This window comes from Squalius cephalus, assembly GCF_949319135.1.
Source record: "Squalius cephalus genome assembly, chromosome: 12".
Lineage (NCBI taxonomy): Eukaryota > Metazoa > Chordata > Actinopteri > Cypriniformes > Leuciscidae > Squalius > Squalius cephalus.
The window spans coordinates 29,560,999-29,582,883 of record NC_137133.1 but is presented as its reverse complement, the minus strand read 5'-3'; the positions used below and the strand labels follow the sequence as shown (position 1 = coordinate 29,582,883).

The 21,885-nt window shown below is 37.4% G+C and overlaps 2 protein-coding genes across 4 annotated transcripts in view; both read left to right on the top strand.

The window, feature by feature from the left end:
• The first annotated feature begins 6 nt into the window (after window positions 1-6).
• Window positions 7-2,497, top strand: LOC307168857 (epidermal retinol dehydrogenase 2). The gene is given in 7 exon segments (XM_079889156.1): window positions 7-536; window positions 742-876; window positions 987-1,086; window positions 1,228-1,372; window positions 1,461-1,586; window positions 1,817-1,898; window positions 1,901-2,497. Coding segments are annotated over 7 exon segments (996 nt in total). The 5' UTR covers window positions 7-170; the 3' UTR covers window positions 1,943-2,497.
• A 483-nt stretch (window positions 2,498-2,980) lies between these two features.
• The window catches only part of cad (carbamoyl-phosphate synthetase 2, aspartate transcarbamylase, and dihydroorotase), a 26,162-nt gene continuing 7,257 nt past the window's right edge, over window positions 2,981-21,885 (top strand). Inside the window, exons 1-39 of one of the 3 annotated variants that reach the window (XM_079889153.1) lie at window positions 2,981-3,414; window positions 4,371-4,510; window positions 4,629-4,758; window positions 4,868-5,010; window positions 5,107-5,248; window positions 6,366-6,537; window positions 7,479-7,664; window positions 7,801-7,910; window positions 8,056-8,198; window positions 8,365-8,496; window positions 8,652-8,885; window positions 9,160-9,381; window positions 9,501-9,689; window positions 9,775-9,899; window positions 9,996-10,129; window positions 10,856-10,968; window positions 11,071-11,321; window positions 11,491-11,737; window positions 11,860-11,958; window positions 12,341-12,565; window positions 12,674-12,856; window positions 13,646-13,864; window positions 13,971-14,138; window positions 14,256-14,438; window positions 15,136-15,240; window positions 15,377-15,619; window positions 15,752-15,833; window positions 15,929-16,095; window positions 16,193-16,357; window positions 16,664-16,795; window positions 16,926-17,127; window positions 18,003-18,193; window positions 18,284-18,424; window positions 19,063-19,152; window positions 19,259-19,415; window positions 19,700-19,738; window positions 20,578-20,616; window positions 20,922-21,088; window positions 21,203-21,277. In XM_079889153.1, the coding sequence (XP_079745279.1) occupies window positions 3,321-3,414; window positions 4,371-4,510; window positions 4,629-4,758; window positions 4,868-5,010; window positions 5,107-5,248; window positions 6,366-6,537; window positions 7,479-7,664; window positions 7,801-7,910; window positions 8,056-8,198; window positions 8,365-8,496; window positions 8,652-8,885; window positions 9,160-9,381; window positions 9,501-9,689; window positions 9,775-9,899; window positions 9,996-10,129; window positions 10,856-10,968; window positions 11,071-11,321; window positions 11,491-11,737; window positions 11,860-11,958; window positions 12,341-12,565; window positions 12,674-12,856; window positions 13,646-13,864; window positions 13,971-14,138; window positions 14,256-14,438; window positions 15,136-15,240; window positions 15,377-15,619; window positions 15,752-15,833; window positions 15,929-16,095; window positions 16,193-16,357; window positions 16,664-16,795; window positions 16,926-17,127; window positions 18,003-18,193; window positions 18,284-18,424; window positions 19,063-19,152; window positions 19,259-19,415; window positions 19,700-19,738; window positions 20,578-20,616; window positions 20,922-21,088; window positions 21,203-21,277 (5,979 nt within the window). In that variant the 5' untranslated portion in view covers window positions 2,981-3,320. The remainder of the gene's footprint in view (window positions 3,415-4,370; window positions 4,511-4,628; window positions 4,759-4,867; window positions 5,011-5,106; window positions 5,249-6,365; window positions 6,538-7,478; window positions 7,665-7,800; window positions 7,911-8,055; window positions 8,199-8,364; window positions 8,497-8,651; window positions 8,886-9,159; window positions 9,382-9,500; window positions 9,690-9,774; window positions 9,900-9,995; window positions 10,130-10,855; window positions 10,969-11,070; window positions 11,322-11,490; window positions 11,738-11,859; window positions 11,959-12,340; window positions 12,566-12,673; window positions 12,857-13,645; window positions 13,865-13,970; window positions 14,139-14,255; window positions 14,439-15,135; window positions 15,241-15,376; window positions 15,620-15,751; window positions 15,834-15,928; window positions 16,096-16,192; window positions 16,358-16,663; window positions 16,796-16,925; window positions 17,128-18,002; window positions 18,194-18,283; window positions 18,425-19,062; window positions 19,153-19,258; window positions 19,416-19,699; window positions 19,739-20,577; window positions 20,617-20,921; window positions 21,089-21,202; window positions 21,278-21,885) is intronic. The other 2 variants (XM_079889154.1, XM_079889155.1) reach the window with 2 other exon arrangements.

The window sequence follows — 21,885 nt, the reverse complement described above, 5'->3', positions numbered from 1 at the left end:
GGTGACAGGTCAAACAAACACCATTGTGACTGGAAACCAACAGATGTGACATATAAAGAACCTCTAGATAGAACAAGCTGTACCTGAGATCCAAACTTACTGAAGCATGCTCAAGGAGAAGAACCACCAAAACAGCTATGTGAAAACACAGATCAAATTAGATCAGAGACATGCATAACCAGGTTTTTCAGAGCTTTGAGAGCATACTTCACAATCTCTGGTTCATAAAAGACATTTTTGAGCTCATTCTTGGAGCAGTTTTTTACTTTTTTGAAGCCTTTGTTCGACTCTTTATTCCACATTGCAAGAAAGATGTTGAGGGAGAGATAGTCTTGGTGACTGGAGCTGCAAATGGGATTGGAAAACTGATCGCCAAAGAACTTGGACACTATGGAGCAACATTAGTCTTATGGGATATCAACTCGGAGGCACTGGACAAAACAGCAAAAGAATTAAAGCAGGTATTAGATGTGCGAGTGTATGCCTATACCTGTGACTGCAGCAGAAGAAGTGAGGTCTACAAGGCTGCTGAACAGGTAAATAATTCATAATTTATATATATATATAATATATATATATATATATATATATATATATATATATATATATATATATATATATATATATATATATATATATATATATATAATTTATACTTTATACCTTTTAAAAAACATTTACCGTTTTAATGAGGGGACAAATAATATGAAGGTGTATTTTTATGTTAAAACATTTCAACAGGTTAAAAGGGAGGTTGGAGATGTGTCAATCTTGGTGAACAATGCAGGCATGGTAACAGGAAAATACACTTTTGTTGAAGCCCCTGACAGTCTGGTGGATAGAACACTAAGGGTCAATGTTGCTGCTCATTTCTGGGTAAAGAAAAATAATTCAGTGTTTTCTTCATGTTTTACATTCTTCAAACCTCTGTTTTTATGTTATGGGAACAGTGAGCTTACCGTTATCTCAAATATTTGAATTCACAGACTTACAAGGCGTTTCTCCCAGCTATGTTGCAACGGAACCATGGGCACCTGGTCTGCGTGGCATGCCATGGGGGGTTGTTTGCAATGAATGGCCTTGCAGGTACATTTATAGAGAGATTTCAGAGACGTTGTACATCATTGTGCGACACTAAACTTTAAATATTGCACATTCATGATTTAGTGTTAAATTGAGGTGTGATTTAAAAATAGAATGGGATTTTCCGACACGTTTTGTCCACAGACTATTGCGCAAGCAAGTCTGCAGCAGTGAGCTTCGCAGAATCTATTGCACTGGAGCTGCTTGTCCTTAAAAAGGAAGGAATCAAAACAACAATTGTGTGTCCCTATCTAATAAATACCAAAATGTTTCTGGGATGTCAAACAAAGTAGGCCAATACAGTTTCCATTTATGAAACATTATTAGAGATTTGTGCTCTGGTGATGTGGTAACATTGATATTTTACTTTTGTTAAGGAGACCGTCTTTTCTTCCAGTCTTGGATCAGAGACATGCAGCAAAACAGATTGTGGATGCCATACTAAGGGAGAAGATGTACTTGCTGTTACCCTCAAGTCTATATTTCTTGATGGCACTTAAGAGGTATTTTAGGCTTCTAAATACTTGTTTTTGAAGATATAAAATTACTTTATTTATCTGCATTCCTTTCGCCAACCTTTAATAATTAAAAAACAAATAAATCAATAGCAAACAGTTAACAGAAAATAATTGTATTCAATGTAATAAAATGTCTCATTAATTTTAATATTGCACAAAATGATTGGCAACATTTAATTTAACTAAGCTTGACCCACCTATTCATGTTCTTGCAGTCTCATGCCTGCCAAACTGGGCATCATCTTTGTGAACTTCTTTGGTGGGATGGATCTGATGGATCACTTCAGAGGGGTCCCTGTACCCATCAACAGCTACAAAAAGCCTCAGCGCCAACGAAATGACAGTGTCAGTAATCCACATACCAGTCTTGCCTATTACAACTATTACAACTAGCAAAAAGTTGCAAAACACAAAACATTGTAAATCACCAGTGAGTAATATCAGTCTGCTCAAATGTACCTGTGAACGGAGTATGCAGAATTGTGAATACATTTTTTCTCCTTTTTCTCTGTGGTCCATTTGTCTTCAAATGTATATATACAATATATGAAGATTTATCTAATATCTTAATTTTTGAATGAAGGGAGTGTGGGATCTCATGCTGTCAAAGCAAGCTTTCTATGGACTCTTTTCAGACGTGTTGACGTGTTTTATTGGTTATCAGCATCGTAATTCCTGTGCAGTTTTTAATACATATATATATATATGAACATTTACAACACTTAGTATTTTATTACCTTTGCATCAAATTACAAAAAAACTAGTTAACGCTGCTGTGAGTGTGTTTCTATTACAGTGGCTATGACGTGACAGTAAAGTTGACATCTTTCTCTCTTCTGACTGCCAATATCAATCTCTCTCTATTGAGTTTTTCTAATAAAAATACATATATTTAATGTAGTCTCTCATTCACCGCTATGGAAGTTTACCCAACTATTATGAATTCAGCTTTTGAGAAACCTGGAAATGTGAAAAGGGTCAATTGCTAGCCGCTTCAAAATTGCCTACCCTACCTTTAATTGAGAATACCAATAGTTCTAGAGCTGGCATTATATATTTTAAATATATAACCTTTACACTTGTGTAGTTATAAAAACACAATATACCCTAATTTTAGTTATATTTTTGGGGGTAACCTGGATCCCTCTGCGTAAGATTCCCTTATTAGGCCTACAGGTTAAAAAGAAATTATTCCCGGACCATGCCCAGATTGCCCACAGGACAGGTCAAATAAATAAGATAAATCCTCATGGTCGGTAATTTTTAAGAATAAAGTAGACATACAGCTTTGGGTCAGGAGGACTTCCCCCTCCTTTTGACGTCGTGCTGACGCGCAGTAGTTTTGCACGCTCGTATAAAACCAACTGAAGTTCACGCGCACGGCTCCACGCTGCTGTGAATGGAGCAGAGCGTGGACTTCTCTCTATTGACCTCTGGAACCTTTTTGGCTTTAACCTAAATAAAACATCGTTACCGGCCAATGAGCTTCTTCTACACCAGGACAGCATGGTTTTTGGCCTAGACAGCGATATCTAAGATTACATATATTTACTACGCATCCGGGTGAACGTCATCTTGAGCAGCGTGGTTTTCACGTGGGAACTTCGGCGGAAAGGGGAAAACACGCATTACGGGGCAGCCACTTCGGTTCACAAACTTTTAAGCGCTAGATATTTGCTGTGATTATTTTTTTGCTTTTAGAAGTACTAACATTTAGCCATGTCGGAGAAAATTGCATCTTTAGTATTGGAGGACGGGACAGCATTTAAAGGCCGTCTGTTCGGTGCCGTATCCTCAGTGTCTGGTGAAGTTGGTAAGTGAAATATACTGGAAATATGTGTCCCTGTCAGCCCTGTTTTCTGCCGCTGCTCCTTATAATACACTTGTCCCTCCTGTTCTCTAACCGGAAAGTGATTCATAAATAAGTTGAGCAGGAAGTAAGTTACACGTGTCTGATTTCGCGCTAAACGTTTTAAAGTGAACACTCGCCAGTAGCAACAGCAACTTCCTAGGGCATTCTGGCGCCACATGTATGACATCCCAGACATTGGTTTTTGGTTCAGTGTAAATTGTTAGACAAAAGTTCGTGATCTTTTGTCTTTCTATTTAATTTTTATAAGTCTACACAGTAAGAATTATGTAGTCACCAATTATTTAAAATAAAATAATTTTCAATAGAAAAACATTGTTTAAAAAGCACCTCCAATTTAGATAACTCCATTAAGTTGATTGGGGCTCAACAATAGGATTTTCACTGGCCCCATTACAAACATGTTTTACTTTTTATTTTATTTTTAGCAAAACTTTTTGTATGTGATTTAAAAAAAATAATAAAAATGAAAGAACAAGTAGACGGTGATGTGTCCAAAAGTTTGCCCTGTATAAATGTTTTTCTTTGAAGGCTAAGACCAATTAAATGCAAACACATTTGCAGGTCAGAGGTCTGACATTTTCATGCTCATTATTCATTTAGACATGGATTTTTGCAGGATGAATGACATATCCTGCCTCAACCAGTAGTCCTTCTAGGATATTCATAATGTTAAAATTCAATAACCTGTAAAATTTCACTGTTCTTGATACAATTTTATACCACAGCAATTAATATTATATTAAGGCCTCTTTATTGAGTTTAATTATAACAAATTCTAAAAAGTCAAAACAATGGCATGTTACCACACACACACACACATATACTGTATGTTTTGATGTTTGTACTAATATACTAGTACTTTTGATATCCCTAAGTCATACATTGTGTGTCCTTAGTTTTCCAGACAGGAATGGTGGGTTACCCAGAGGCTCTCACAGATCCCTCTTACAAGTCTCAAATACTTACTCTGACGTACCCGTTGATTGGCAATTATGGTATTCCTGAAGATGAGGATGGAGAGTTTGGACTCAGCAAGGTTTTTTCCTTTCTCATGTCCTCTTAATAGTCTTCTTAATAGTACATAATTCTTCTAAAACAGATTTTTCTAATACTACTGGTATGGTTTCTTCTAAATGTTCCTCTTTGTGGTCTAGTGGTTTGAATCTTCCAGAATCCATGCTGCTGCTCTCATTGTTGGGGAGGTCTCAGAGAATCCCAGTCACTGGAGCTCCGCCAAGTCTCTGGATAAGTGGCTGCAAGAGCAAGGCATCCCTGGACTCCAAGGTCAGTCAGTGCAGACGTCGCTTGCTTTGCTTACGAAGTAAAGCAAGTAATTTGGTTTAGGTTTTAGCATTAATCAGAAACACAAAAATTATTCTTCCTGTGAAATTAGGGGTTGACACTCGAAGCTTGACCAAAAAGATCAGAGAAAAGGGAACCATGTTGGGGAAACTTGTGGTGGAAGGAACTTCAGCCAACGACATTCCGTTTGACAATCCGGACACCCGAAACCTTGTTAAAGAAGTTTCCATGAAAGTAGGTGGCTAGCTTTGATAATGTTTTCAGATCAATTTTAATATGATTTAATTTTGTTTAAAAACATTTTATTTCTTGTGTTATTTATGCCAACAGGAACCAAAAGTTTTTAATCCAGAGGGAACAGTGAGAATCACTGCCATAGACTGTGGCATAAAATACAACCAGATCCGTTGCCTGTGCCAGAGAGGTGCCCGGGTCACCGTTGTCCCCTGGGATCATCTTCTGGACTGCAATGGTGAGCCATGCTTCTGTTCTCCACATATTGTTATAAGGATCACGATTATTTTGGTCCATGTTGAAATCACAATTTAGCATGATTATTGTTGGGCGATATGATCAAAGTCTTAATCCGTGATATGAGTAATGTTATATATCAGTAAAATTATCGATAGCCTACTTCAGCAAAAAATAATACTAGGTTGACTAATGTAGTTAAGTAAAAGATCCTTGTTACAGAAGACAAGAAGACAGACGTTACAGAAGACAAGAAGACGGACGTTACAGAAGACAAGTAAACAGTCAGCAATACAATAAGAACAAAGAAACTAATTACAAACAAAATGGAAAACTAAATGCAACGGAACAAAAATACAAATTAAATAAATGGTGCTTTAAGTTTTTCTGGAAGATTTACTAACAATGGTATTCAGATAAGTAATAGCCTAAAACAGAAACTGAATAAAGTAATCAAATGTAAAATAACACTGCATAATCTTCACTAAATACATTAAATATAGATTAATCTTTGTTAAAGTTTCGAAAGTTATTCATTCAAGAGCACCAAGTGATTTTTATCTTTGCCTTTTGTTGTTTGATTAACATTAGTGACAGAGTGAAGCAGTAATATTAGGCTGTTGTCACTTTAAGTGTGAATGCATGGATCCAATATACTGTTACACATGCGGTTTCTTTCTCAACTGTTTACATTCACTTAAGACATAACTGACTGTTTACGAGGATATTTACCAAAACGACATTTTTGTATGTATCCTATTTGACCGTTTAGGCGGTTTCATGTGCTTTTCATGACACTGTTTAATATAAGTCACGTTCCGTGACAAGTTTAACAACTGTGTAATGCCTTTACAATTCACTTATTCAACTGATTTGTATGTTAAGTTTGACTTAGGGAGGAACGAAAGCGCACAGCTGAATGTGGCAGCAGCATAATAATCGCTTTACGTCGATTATCTTTTTCATAATTGTTGGAAGCCAAAATAAAAATCAATTGCTATTAATTGCACAGCCCTAGAAGGATGTGTTTTGTTATATACATTTTAAAGATGGTGTCGTCTGCTATTTTAGGAGAATGAAAATGTTATCATTTCGGTATTGCTTCTGTTTCTATCTAGACTTTGATGGGTTGTTCATCAGCAATGGCCCTGGCAATCCAGAGTACTGTAAGGAGACTGTAGAGAACATACGGAAGGTCGCATGTGTGGAGAATCCCAAACCTGTCTTTGGGATTTGTCTGGGCCATCAGCTGCTATCTTTGGTCATTGGTGCAAAAACATACAAAATGAAGTAAGCAATCCATTCATATTTTTCACTTTCCGCTGAGTATTAATGCACATTTCTTATTAAAGGGATAGTTCACTCAAAAACTAAAATTCAGTTATTTACTCACTCTCATGTCGTTCCAAACCTGCATGCATTGTTATTCTTTGGAACAATATTTTGAAGAACATTGGAACCAAACAACATTGGAGCCCATTGACTTTCCATTGTATGGACAGAAAAAATCTTCATGTTCCACAGAAGAAAGTCATACAGTTTTGTAATGACATGAGGGTGAATAATGGCAATTTTTTTTAATGTGGTATCTCTTTATCCTTACATGTATTATCCATACATCAAAAGTAAAATATTTATTTTTAATGCATTTTAATGCCGTTTTAACACTTGCATCTACAGGAAAATTTAATAAAAAGGATTTTTAATAGTATAATGCTCTTATGTTCAAGATAAAATTTGAAAAGTCTTAATATCTTGTTCAATTTGTTCTCAGGGAAATTAGATTTTTGTAGTTAAACAAGATAGGATTAAAAGTAAAAAAAAAAAATAGGATTTTTGCAGTTTAACTGAACCAGTCACCCGTCAGTGAATTGTAGTGTTTGCAGAGGAACAAAAGACTGTTTCCTTGGCTTTTTCCATGCCATTCCAGTTTTCATGAAAAACCAACATGGTGTGAAATCTAGTTTATGCTGAGCTCAGCTGTCTAGACAGGAGCCACTGCATTACTCCTGGGATAAGCGTCGTTGTTTTTCTAAGAGTCCTGGGATAGTTGCTTTGTTTGAATGCACTCAAGGCTGTGATGCCAGTCTCAGGCATTCTTTCATGCCCTTTCTTCAAAAGTGGATTGTCAGCAGGTTCATTCAGAGATGGCTTATGTCTGTCAAACAATGTATCTTCTTCTTGTGAATCTTAAAAGCTACAACTTCATTCATGGTCCCTGTGTATTTTAGGTATGGTAATCGTGGCCATAACCAACCCTGCATCCATAAAGGAACAAATCGCTGTTTCATCACATCTCAGAATCATGGGTTTGCTGTGGATCCCCAGACTCTCCCAGAAGACTGGGATGTGCTCTTCACCAACGCCAATGACCAAACCAGTGAGGGCATTGTTCATAACCACAAACCACTCTTCAGGTTTGCCTTCATTTCTCATTTGTTTGTATTGTTTATATTTACATGAATACAATAAAAATGGGTATAAATGTTTTTAATGTATTAAGTTGATGAAAATTTATGTCTGTATTATCATATCTATTTATATCATTTTCAGTGTCCAGTTCCATCCTGAACACATGGCGGGTCCCACAGACCTTGTTAGTCTCTTTGATGTGTTTCTGGATACAGTCAAAGATGCAAAAGATGGCAAAGCTGGAAAATCAGGTGATCTGTTATGACGTATGCCTGTAAAGATATCATAATTCTTGTAGGGTTGTTTGCGTACATGTTTGTCACTTCTGCAAATGTTCCTATAGTGTACTAATGTTTACATGACTAATTATTACTCAAACTCTAATCTTTTATACAGTTAAGGAAAGACTAACAGAGCTCCTCACTTACCCTGGATCTCCTGACCCGGAAGCGTTTGTTAGGCCTCGTAAAGTTCTGGTTCTAGGTTCAGGAGGGCTTTCCATTGGACAGGCTGGAGAGTTTGACTATTCTGGGTCTCAAGTGAGTATCAAAGAAAAGCCCTGGAGACTGTGCTTGGTCTATGCAAAAGAAGCTTCTGACTGAATATGGAAAGCCAACATTAAAGGAGAAATCTAATCATCAATGTAACAAATAAAACCAAAATTGTTCAACTGAAGCATCTTTTCCCCAAATTTTTTTTTTTCAGGCTATAAAAGCTCTAAAAGAGGAGAACATCCAAACCATTCTTATCAACCCAAACATCGCCACAGTACAAACCTCAAAGGGCCTAGCAGACAAAGTCTACTTCCTCCCGATCACACCAGATTATGTCATGCAGGTAGGAGAAAGCTGTCCATCCCAGAGTAATTCACTTGGCGTTCTTTTTATGACAGATTTTAAAAACTGAAATGATGCTTTTAACACAAAGTTTAGGTTTTGACTTAAGAGCTTGAAAATTTAGCTCAACCCTCCACCCTTCTACCCTTCAAATAGGTGATAAAGAACGAGCGTCCAGATGGAGTGTTGCTCACATTCGGAGGTCAGACGGCCTTGAACTGTGGTGTGGAGCTCACTAAGCAAGGAGTGCTGGAACAATACAAAGTGCGTGTGCTTGGAACCCCAGTAGCCTCCATAGAGATGACTGAAGACAGGAAGATCTTTGTGGAGAAGATGGAGGAAATCAATGAGCATGTTGCCCCCAGTGAAGCGGCCATGTCTGTTGAACAGGTTAGCTCATTAATCTACTGTACATTGGGAAATCTCATAATGTTTTTGTGTCTAGGACTTCCAGTTATGATGATTCATTTGCAAGAGACTCTCTTCCTAAAATATAATGCCTTGTAATGTATTTTCATGTATAGAGACCTATTTATGAAAATGACAATAAATAAAAATAATACATTATTATATTACATCCATATTGTGCTTTTATTACTATTAAAATGTTTAGTAAAATTTTCTCAATGTATGCTTGGTCCAACTTTTTTCGTGTTTCCGATAGGCAGTGGCTGCAGCTGAAAGACTCGGCTATCCTGTTCTGGTCCGTTCTGCGTTTGCCCTGGGTGGACTGGGTTCAGGCTTTGCCAATAATAGAGATGAAATGATCACGCTGGTTACCCAGGCCTTTGCTCACACATCACAAGTCCTGGTTGACAAATCACTTAAAGGCTGGAAGGAAATTGAGTATGAAGTGGTGCGGGACGCCTATGACAATTGTGTTACGGTACGAAGCGCCTAGAGCTGTGGTTTCCCTTTTATTCTGACATTTAGACTTGGCCTTCACATTTTACCAGTATATATTTTCCCATGTTTTCTTTTCTAAATTGTGATCTTTTCATTTAGGTTTGTAACATGGAGAATGTCGATCCTCTAGGAATCCACACTGGGGAGTCAATAGTGGTGGCTCCTAGTCAGACACTGAACGACTATGAATACAATATGCTGAGAAACACGGCCATCAAAGTTGTTCGCCACTTGGGCATTGTGGGAGAGTGCAACATTCAGTATGCCCTAAATCCTGAATCCGAGCAGGTAATTCAGTTACTTGTATCATCCAGGAATAATGGATTTTAGGGAGTTGTGGTCAACCCATAATCTCATGCTTGTGTCTTGGCAGTACTACATCATTGAAGTCAATGCTCGTCTCTCACGAAGCTCTGCATTGGCCAGTAAGGCCACAGGTTACCCTCTGGCCTATGTGGCCGCTAAGCTCGGCTTGGGAATCCCTCTGCCCGTGCTCAAGTGAGTTCTTTCATTAAAATGAGCTATTATACTGAATGTAATTGTACATTTGAGTATTGTTATTTTCAAAGTTGCTTAAAAGTGACTGTTTTCCAGGAATTCAGTGACCAATTCCACTACAGCCAACTTTGAGCCTAGTCTGGATTACTGTGTAGTGAAGGTTCCTCGTTGGGATTTGAGCAAGTTCCTTAGAGTCAGCACTAAAATTGGCAGTTCCATGAAGAGTGTTGGTGAGCATCCTACATGGAAATAAATTGCAGCTGAGATCTGTATATTATAATTCTCAATATAGTGTTGTTATTGTTAACTAAAACTATTAATTTATTTTTGTTCATTTTAATAAAGCATTTTAATACATAATTTAGAAATCTTGAAGTATTAAAATGACACAAAAAAAATAAAATAATAATAATCATCATCATAATAAATATGACAACAGCACATAATACAACTAAAATTAGATTGAAAACTGTAAAATACAAAAAAAGCTTATTCAAACTATTAATAAATACTACATATTTTATAAATACTAAAATACCTCTCAAACCTGCATTTATGTTTTGGGGTTTGGTTGGGGTTACCAATTGTGCAATATTTTTGAACCAATGTTTGTTTGTTTTTTATGTTTTTATAAGAACATTGATTTTTTTTTTTTATATATATATATATATATATGTATTGTATGTGTGTATATGTATGTAAGCTTGGCCTTTTATATTAGCATATATTATTCAAAGCCTTATTGCTCATTTGGTAAATGTGGTGTTAAACCTTAAGTTGATTGTTATTGTAAGAGGGCCATTTATCTTTTTAAAAGTGGGGTTTTTTTTTTTATGCATTACAGCACACGTTATTCAAATGTGTGCATTTTTAAATGGCGTAGTTTGAATTCTTTAAAAGTTTAAATTGACAAAATGGTATGTTGTGATCTCATTCAGCACTCTCTTCCATCTTAGGAGAAGTGATGGCCATCGGACGCAGCTTTGAAGAGGCCTTCCAGAAAGCTTTGAGAATGGTGGATGAGAACTGCGTTGGGTTCGATCACACAATCAAACCAGTGTCTGAAGAGGTTTGTACTGAAGATACAAATCCTCCATCTCACTCCCAAAGTCAGATGCAACAGGCTGAAAAAATGATGCATGAAAACAAAATATTTTGTCTTGTATCTCAGGAATTGCAGACACCTACAGACAAGCGCATCTTTGTTCTGGCAGCTGCGCTGCGTGCCGGCTTCTCAGTTGAACGGCTTTATGAGCTGACCAAGATAGACCACTGGTTTCTGCATAAAATGAAGAACATTGCAGACCACGAGAAGCTTCTGGAGATGTATAATCAGGATGAGAGTGCAATGCCACCTGAGGTCATGAGGAAAGCCAAGCAGCTGGGCTTCTCTGACAAACAGATTGCCCAAGCTGTGCAAAGGTACCCAGGAAAACTGCTCATGCAATAACTCACAGATGTAAATGCTTTCTTTTGTAAAATCAAACCGTTTTGGATTTCAAGAGTTGTTTGTACAAGGAATAGTTAAAATGGCCTGCTGTAGAACTCTAGAAGAAAAACTGTAAGGTTCCTGCTCTTTCCCCCACTGCAGCACTGAGCTGGCTGTGAGGAAGATGAGGCGAGACTGGAAGATTCTTCCGGTGGTCAAACAGATTGACACAGTGGCTGCCGAGTGGCCCGCCCACACCAACTATCTGTACCTGACCTATAATGGATCAGAAAGCGATGTGGTCTTCGAGCAGTCCCATGTCATGGTGATCGGATCTGGGGTTTACCGCATTGGAAGCAGCGTGGAGTTTGATTGGTGTGCTGTTGGGTGTATTATGGAGCTGAGGAAGGTGAGCCCATCTGTATTAAGAGTAAAATGTTCCTTTTATGTGACTTTGAATTCAAGCAGGAAATATAAAATCATACATTTGTGAAATTTTTGCGTGTATTTGCGAACTAATCTATTTCACAGATGGGATACAAAACAATTATGGTGAACTACAACCCAGAAACAGTCAGCACAGATTATGATATGTGCGACAGACTGTATTTTGATGAGATCTCCTTTGAGGTAAGAGATTAATGTGGATCTTGTTTATCAGCAGCAGTTATACTGATAACTGAAATATATACTTTAATCTCCTTAGAATTAGGGATGCACGATATATTGGTATTTTATAGATATATTATAGATTTTAACCTGGAATCTTAATCCTCCTTATTCATTTAGATACATTTTAAGTCAGATTTAGACAATGGCAAAGGCAATCTTTTAAACCCTTTACAGTGTTATTAAATTAATAATGCAATCTTTTGCAAATCTCAAATTGAATATCCATCTTTTATACGGTACCTTATAATGTGTAAAGTAGCATTTATTAATGATTAGTGCTATTTTAGTTTCATTGAGATTTAAGTTTTAATTATTTTAGTACACCTGGTTTTAATCACAGGTGGTGATGGACATATATGAGATGGAGAACCCAGAGGGAGTTATTCTGTCCATGGGTGGACAGCTGCCCAACAACATCGCCATGTCTCTGCATAGACAGCAGTGCAGGATCCTGGGCACATCACCTGAGTTCATTGACTCTGCAGAGAACCGCTTCAAATTCTCCAGGATGCTGGACACAATAGGAATCAGCCAGCCCCGATGGAAAGAGCTCTCTGATATTGAGGTAGGTTATAGAGAATTCATTCAACTTTCAAGGAATACCAAGAACACTCTAAAAATTGTTCTCTAATTGCTTGTTACTCCAAATGTCCCCATGACGTTTCTTTTGTAGTCTGCAGTAGGTTTCTGCGAGACGGTGGGTTACCCCTGTTTGGTGAGGCCATCGTATGTTCTCAGCGGGGCTGCTATGAATGTTGCCTACTCAGATACTGAACTGGAAAAGTTCCTGACCAGTGCTGTTGCCGTGTCAAAGGAACACCCTGTCGTTATCTCCAAATTTATCCAGGAAGCCAAGGTTAGTGAAAAAAAAAAAAAAAAAGAGGGAGATGTTTTTACAGACTTAATTTTTGTGCCAGTTCCAGTTCTCTGTAAAATATGTGCATATATGGGAGAGGCAGGAGTTAATTACTAGGTTAACTTATACAGTCATTTGGTGCAAAATGAAACATTGCTTGTTTGAACAGGTTTTAAACCACTGTCATCACCTGAGCTGTGAATGTTGTACAATAACTTCATTCCATGCCAAAAGTCTTATTTTGCTTTTACAGTTGCTCAAGTTGGGAATGGAAGAGAAAGATTGTATGAAAACTTCTCATATGACTGTGTAGTTAGGCATGCACAATATATCTGTACCATACTGGTATTGACAGTGGATATTCATTTTGAGTCTAATGCCTAAATTCACTTTTTGCTTTTAAAATTATAAATTTTTTCTTTTTTTTTAGACCAAATATTATATAATTTGAATATCAGCCATTTATTGGTTATCAACCAAAAAATTTAAATAATCGGCCATAATTATAATAACTGTGCGTCCTAATATTAGTGTTATTCTACTATTATTCACATACATTATAGTTTTATTAATATTTGAATTATCTTTTATTTTTATATTTTCGGTTTTCATTTTAATTTTAGTTTGTCATTTTTATGTATTTCTATTTAGCATTCATTTATTTTTTATTAATTGTAGTACTTGTTCCGTGAATTTGTTATTTTCGCTTTTTGCTGTACTGCTGTGTAAGCTATTGAGGTGTCAAGCTTTGTGCACTTAATTTTGTGATATGTGATATATGGCCATCAGGAAATAGACGTGGATGCCGTGGCCTGTGATGGAGTGGTCATTGCCATAGCTGTGTCTGAGCATGTGGAGAACGCAGGGGTGCATTCTGGAGATGCCACACTGGTGACTCCCCCTCAGGACATCAACCAGAAAACCATGGAGCGCATTAAGATGATCGTTCATGCTATCGGCCAGGAGCTTCAGGTTACCGGCCCCTTCAACCTGCAGCTCATTGCCAAGGTGTTTACATTTACATTTATTCATTTAGCAGACATTTTTAATAGGTAGGAAGAGTATGTTTCAAAATATTTGCTGCTGAAACTAAATTGTATGTGTTTGTCAACAGGATGATCAGCTGAAAGTGATAGAATGCAATGTGCGAGTTTCACGCTCCTTCCCTTATGTGTCCAAAACACTTGGTGTCGATCTTGTTGCCCTAGCAACAAGAGTCATTTTGGGAGAGGAAGTTGAGGCTGTTGGGCTGATGAAGGGGACTGGCATTGTGGGAGTTAAGGTAACGAGCTTCACGATGTCTGTTAACTCTTGATGATGTCTGTTTTTGAAGGGAATACTTAAACTATCCCAGTGTTTTCCAAGATCTACATAAGCTTGATCTGTGTGTGGCCCTCAGGTTCCTCAGTTCTCCTTCTCACGGCTGGCTGGAGCAGATGTGGTTTTAGGTGTTGAAATGACCAGCACTGGAGAAGTGGCCTGCTTTGGGGAGAACCGATATGAGGCCTATCTAAAAGCCATGCTCAGCACCGGCTTCAAAATCCCTAAAAAGAATATTCTCCTCTCTATTGGTAGTTACAAGGTAATTCACAGTTACTTTACAGCATGACTCCGTTGACTCACTTGAGTTTGGTTGCGTATAAGTCCACTTTTTTTATTGTCCTTCCCTAGCTAACTTTCCTCCGTGTCGTTCACTTGGATGTATGTCATTGCTTGCGTTGCGCGAGTGCCCACTACTGGCGGAACGCTTTGAATTGGTTTTAAATGGAACACCCTAAACCCTTGATCTCTTGGAATCCACTATGGAGCGGATTTATTTTTAGATTTTGTTTTCCTTAAGAGTTTGTTTTATGCACCATTATTAATGGCCTTTTATGCTTGTGTATTTTTTTTAATTCTTGCCAACAACCCAGTCGTGTTGCATTGTCTGGTTATTTAAAATAAGTTATTTTGTGTTCAAAAGAAGAAACTCATATAGGTTTGGAACAACTTGAGGAAGTAAGTAATGACAGAATTAAAATTTTTGGGTGAACGATCCCTTTAAGCAATTGGGCTTCAAACAAATCACATCCTAACAACCTCCCAGATCACCTTAGCAACTGCATATCAGCACATTTAAAACCACTTGGAACACATTAGCAACTACATAGCAACACCCAGGAATGCTGTATTATAGTGGAGCACGTTTTTTGCACATTCACTCTCACTTTCTTTAGAGAATGTATAAATCAAGTTTCTGATTGTAATGGAAAAAATGTATTCATTTTAAATTCTTTCAGAATAAAAGCGAGCTTCTGCCCACAGTCCAGACTTTGGAGAGTTTGGGTTATAACTTGTATGCCAGTGTAGGCACCGCTGACTATTACACTGAACATGGAATTAAGGTACCGTGGAATAACACAACATACCCTAACTTAAAATGTGGGTACTTTTTTTTTTTTTTTTTTTTTTTTTTTTTTGTGCTTGAGCTGGCAAAATATGCTGTTTTACTATTCCATTTGCTTATCTGTCTCTGATCAGGTGATGGCAGTGGACTGGCCTTTTGAAGAGGAGAGTGACTGCCATAATAAGGACAAACAGAGGAACATCATGGACTATTTAGAGGAGAACCATTTTGACTTGGTCATTAATCTGTCTATGAGGAACTCTGGTGGAAGACGCTTGTCCTCCTTTGTGACCAAAGGTTACCGCACTCGTCGAATGGCCATTGACTACTCCGTACCACTCATCACTGACATCAAATGCACCAAGCTGTTTGTTCAGGTGAGTAGTGACACTCTCACACTGCTGACGACCCCACAAAGTTAAAACATTTTATTCGCTTTGAAATCAACTACATGCTGTTAACTTGTATCCATAAAAATTGAAAGATTGAAATGTATGTGGGGTTGGCAGGCGCTGGGGCAAATTGGTCGGGCTCCTCGTGTAAAGACTCATGTAGACAGCATGACTTCACAGAAACTCATCCGTTTACCTGGTGAGTATGGCAGCGTCTTTTCAGATGTTATTTTTTAATTTGTCAAAACAAATAAATTATGATGGTTGATGCCATTCATACTTGTATGTCGAAAGGTTTGATTGATGTCCATGTGCATCTGCGGGAGCCTGGTGCCACCCATAAAGAGGACTTCTCTTCGGGCACAGCTGCCGCCCTGGCTGGAGGAATCACCATGGTGTGCGCCATGCCCAACACTAACCCTGCAATCATTGACCCCAGCTCCTTCACTGTTGCACAGAAGGTAACATCAACAAATTACAGATTTGATTGATTATTAACATGAAAACAAATGGGGAAGTTGTGTTTATGGACTCTTTTTCTGTCATGAATATGTCAAGCTTGCCAAAGCTGGGTGCCGCTGTGATTATGCTCTTTTTGTGGGGGCGTCATCTGACAACGCTACACTACTTCCGTCCATTGCAAGCTCTACAGCCGGTCTGAAGATGTACTTGAATGACACATACTCCACTTTAAAAATGGACAATGTTTCTCTGTGGATGGAGGTAAGGAGACCTGAGGAGGCTGAGGAAACTTGTTTGACAACAGTGTTTCTTTTTAATTTATTATATTTTTACTTTAAATGCATGTAGTTTTTATTTAAAATAAAATAATTTTATTTTAAACTATTTATTTATTATTTTATTATTTTAAATACAAAATGCATATAAAGTAAAAGCATAAATATATTTGTTTTAAAGTGTTACATTTATTTTAAATACATCTTTGCTTTGAATATTTTTTTCTTATTTTTTTATTTGGTGATGCAATTTTTCATGTCACATCTTAAGTATCATTTTCTTTGCATGCAGCACTTTGAAAAGTGGCCAAAGCACTTGCCCATTGTGGCACATGCTGAGAAGCAGACAGTGGCGGCAATCTTGATGGTAGCACAGCTGTATCAGAGACCTGTTCATATTTGCCATATTGCCAAGAAAGAAGAGGTAAGAATCCTTGTTATTTGTGGTGGTCTAACAGCTGCATTTTATTTTACCTTCATGGTCAAGCTTTTATCCAGTTTCTTTACATGTTCCTGTGATTTGTAACCAACTAAAATTATGCATTGTTTCTCAGATTCTGATCATTCGAGCTGCTAAACAAAAGGGTATCCAGGTGACGTGTGAAGTGGCACCTCACCATCTCTTCCTGTGTGAAGATAATGTGCCTGCCATTGGGAACGGCAGAGCACAAGTTCGGCCCATGTTGGGTACACGTGAGGACATGGAGGCGTTGTGGGAAAATCTAGACATCATTGACTGTTTCGCAACAGACCACGGTAATAATAGGATCAGATTTCTCTGCTATGCCTCGCATCTAAAGGCAAATAATTATGTTGGCTTGACAGTTTCAAAAACACTAACCTGAGACCCAAATTAATTTTTTTTTAAAAATTGTAAATTCAGCTTGAACATTAAAGCTACATCTAGACCCTGTACAGACCTTTGGCCTGTTCTTTCCCTAGTGTTCTATATCTTTTCTTATTTATTAGACAGACATGCCTTCCTGTGGTTGATAAAAAAAAACACACATAGGCTTTCAAGCTATCCCCAGTCCTACAAGATAATCTATTATAATTGGCTTTAATTTTTAGTTCAAAATACACCTTCAAATCCCATTTCAAACTATATCCTGACGTTGAAGCTAACTAGACTTTTAAGTATTTTACCCTTTAAAATACTAATGTACTCAAAGTTTAAAATTTGTTAGTATTTTTCTACATAAGGGCTAATTAAACCCTTTTTGTTGTCAGGCGTACATGTACAATACAATTTAAAAGTTTAGGGTTGGTAGGGTTGCATTTATTAAAAAAAGAAAAGGAAAAACTAATTTTGTGAAATGTATTATTTACAATAACTTTTTCCTATGAATTTTGAAAACAGTTGTGCTGTTTAATGTTTTTGAGAAAACAGTGATACTTTTTCAGCATTCTTTGATGAAAGGAAAGTTTAAAAGAACAGCATTTATTTAAAATAGAACTATTGTGACTATTTAAAAGTCCTTTTGATCAATTTAATGCAACATTGCTGTATTAACTTCTTTCTTTTTTTACTTTTACTGCCCCCAAACTTGATTGGTCGTGACATCAATTTATGATGGCCACATCATACGTTTTTCTTGGAAGCTTATATTAAGCATATATATTTTTTGCAGCCCCTCATTCAGTAGAGGAGAAGAACTCTGAGAAACCACCTCCAGGTTACCCGGGTCTAGAGACCATGCTTCCTCTGCTGCTCACAGCTGTCAGCGAGGGTCGCCTTACCATTGACGACATCATCAAGAGGCTCTACGAAAACCCCAGCAGAATATTCTCTCTTCCTGCTCAAGAAGACACTTATGTTGAGGTATTTAAGAGTTACAAAGTTCAGATAGTAAATTGCTGCCTGGAAACTTAAAATATTTTCGATTTTCAAAGTGATGCTTGAATTTTTCAGGTGGACCTGGAGCAAGAATGGACTATTCCGAAGCACATGCAATTCACCAAGTCAAAGTGGACGCCATTCGAGGGCATGAAAGTGAAGGGAAAGGTCATGAGGGTGGTGCTCAGAGGAGAGTTGGCCTATATTGATGGACAGGTAAAGAGCTAATGCTTGTATACACTACCATTCAAAATTTTGGGGTCAGTAAGATATAGTGTATAATCGTGTTGTGTGTTTTTTGTTTTTTTTAAGAAATCTCTTGTGCTTTTCAAGACTGTTTATTTGATTAATATTGTGAAATATTATTATAATTTAAAAATAACTGTTTTCTGTTTTGATATTTTAAAATATAATTACTCCAGTCTTCAGTGTCACATGAAATTGTGTGTCACTTTCTCCTTCAGAAATCATTCTGATTTGGTGCTTAAAAAAGGTCTAAATTTTGTAAACAGCTGAGCTTTTATAATTTGTGGAAACATCTTTTCAGGAGTCTTTAGATAGAATGAACAGCATGTATTTGAAATGCATGTCAACATGTATTTTGTAAAGTCTTTACTTTCCCTTGCTATTAATTTGATGCATCCTTGCTGAAAGTATTTTTTTCTTTCTCACACACACACACACACACACACACACACACACGAAAAAAAATATTACTGATACCAAACCTTTGAACCATAGTGCGTGTTACTTGGTACTTTTTCTCACAAATGTAATTACTAGCTGCCCAGCTAAATTTGTCTGGAGCACATGCTCATCAATTTCTAGGTTTAATCGTTCCTCTTTCTCTTAAGGTGTTTGTACCTCCAGGTTATGGTCAGGATGTGAAGACATGGTCAACAGCCCCGGCAGGAACAACCGAGGTGATAAAGGATGCTTCTAAGGTAACATTCCATAAATGTTCAACACCCTGAACATGCATTGTTCACAGTTCAGCTCTTGCTTTTTGATGTGTACTGGCTAATAAATAACCATGCTTGTTCATTAAAGCGTGTGAGTGAGGCAGTAACTCCTGAGCGCCCCCGTCAGGCAACACCTGTTGATGTGGTCCGTAGCCGTGCCCCGAGCCCACGCCGTTCAGCTGGGGATGGACGCTTCATTCTCCCTCCTCGGATCCACCGCGCATCTGATCCTGGTCTTCCTCCAGGTATTATGGGCCTGCAGTGTATTCGCTCAGAGATTGTGCATGAGTTTGTGTGCCAAATGAACCACTGTACTGACAGTGATCGGTTAACAATTACTTTTTTATTTTGTAAGACAAACTTTGAAATTCAGACAGTGCTTCACTTGGACAATGGCAGTATTTGTTTGCTAGCATTAGTCATTTGTTTGTTTGTCTGTTTGAGCTTGCATGTCCCATAAACTTGGTTCAGCTGAACTATTTGCTAATCTAAATTCACATTTCAAGCAAGACTTGTTTTTGATATGCAGGTTTCAAAAGATCTACCATACAGCACCAAAAGGCATTGGGTAACGTCCATGTGATGTGTATAGTTTCATCAAATCAATACGTCTCATGATTCTGCAACTGTGTCTGAATTCATTCATATCTGTTTTTTCCATCTTCCTTATTTTCATTCATTCAAGGTCATTTAAGACAATTGGATGCATGCAAAATACTGCTAAAGCCATATTTTTAGAAGTTATTAATTTGGTGATTTTTACATTTAACATATTGCAGATTATGCTGGGATAAGGCAGATATTTAAAAATGTGTGTCAGAAATGAAACTATGAAAATGTCATGTGACTATTTTAGTGACCAACATGATCACGGTTTTGTTTTTAATGTGCTGGAAATGTTCAAAAGTTACTGATACACACACTGAAATCATTTCACCAAGTCTTAAATCGAAATACAAATAAAATTAGCATCACTATGCACTTTGTTTGCATGAAAATGCATTTATTATTATTATAATAATAATAATAACAACAAAGGCCGGGTTTCAAATGAACAAAAAAAATGTTAGTTGAGTGAGTGACTTGAAACCTAACTTATCTACTAACTTGCTTAGTGCTGGACAGTATTTACCTGGAGTTTTCAAATCGTGGTAATCAAACACAGTTTTAATAATTAAAATATGAAAGGGTAATGCTAATCATCTGGAATTTTATCATGGTTTATCCTCATCCCTAGTGTGCAATATCCTTGACTCGCCTTTAAGAGGAGTGTTGCTTTATACAAACCGTTTTTTTGGAAAACTAAAACTAAACCTTTTACAAAGTTCATTGGCAATTAATGAAAAACTTAGTTATAATTGTACAGTTACTAATCGATTTCTACTTTGTGCCTCAACGTTCGAGCAGCTGAAGAGGAGGTGTCATTTAGAGCACCATATGATACAGGTTTGACATTTGTAGTGATGTTTACCAGAGCTTTGCCACCCTTACCTTGTGTTTTCTCTGCCAATCTGTGTTTTTTCTTGGATTCATTTCATGGGCATATTTTAGCCTTTACACAAGCATAATCAAAACAAGACATGATGGTCTATTTATCTGTGTTGCCTGTGCTTTGCTTGCATGCTGTTCCTTGTGTTCTCAATGAGCTCTTATGCAGTGTCCTGTTTATTGGTGTAAAGTGAGATTGACTGCTACACACGGCAGTGAAATATTGTGTGCTGATTGTGACGTTCTTTTGCTTCCATTATCAGAATTGGCTCCTCCAGCAGAGCCATACGCGCACCCTCCTCCCCTGGCCAGGATCCTGTCACCTCAAGCTGGGCAGCAGCAGATCCTGCCCCACCCCCAGACCTCCCCGCTGCTGCACCCGCTGGTGGGCCAGCACATCCTGTCCGTGCGCCAGTTCAGCAAGGAACAGGTGACGACATGTTATCTATCTTGTTGTCGAGTCCAGAAATATTGATTTTGTGCATGTAAAAGAATAGTATTTACAGTGGCTCATCAATCTTTCCTGTCTGTCTTGGGATTTCAGATGTCACACTTGTTCAATGTGGCACATACTCTTCGTCTCATGGTGCAGAAAGAGAGACCCTTGGATATTTTGAAGGTACACTGACTATTAGTAAAAAAAAAAATATATATATATACATATATAAAAGTGTGTGTGTGTGTTATCTATCTATCTGTCTGTCTGTCTGTCTGTCTGTCTGTCTGTCTGTCTGTCTGTCTGTCTGTCTGTCTGTCTGTCTGTCTGAAATTTGTTAAAAACAGAAATGTAGTAAATTTGAGAGAGTCTCAATCTGGTTCTTTTCTATGAATGTCAAAAAGATTCAAATCAGCTCATGATTTGTTAGTTAGAATCAGTCTAATGACTCACTTAATGACTGAATTGGTCAGAGTGGTTCTTGGACCTGATGAAAGTATTGATTGACGTGATTCAACAAGTCATCTTGAATTGAAAACTAATGAGAACTAATGGTTCATGAGACTTAAATCAGTATAATAATAACTGACTGTTATATATAACTATATGTATATTTAACTGCTTATTCATGTTAAATATACACATTCAGTGTATAGTTGCAGTGCAGTGTTCTGTCATAAGATACTTTAAAATGTGCACAAAAAGTAGTATTGTTATTAAATACTTTACTGTTTAACCTGTTAAGCTTCACCAGTGCGTCGGCGCACTGAAGCGTTTTTTATTTATTTAAT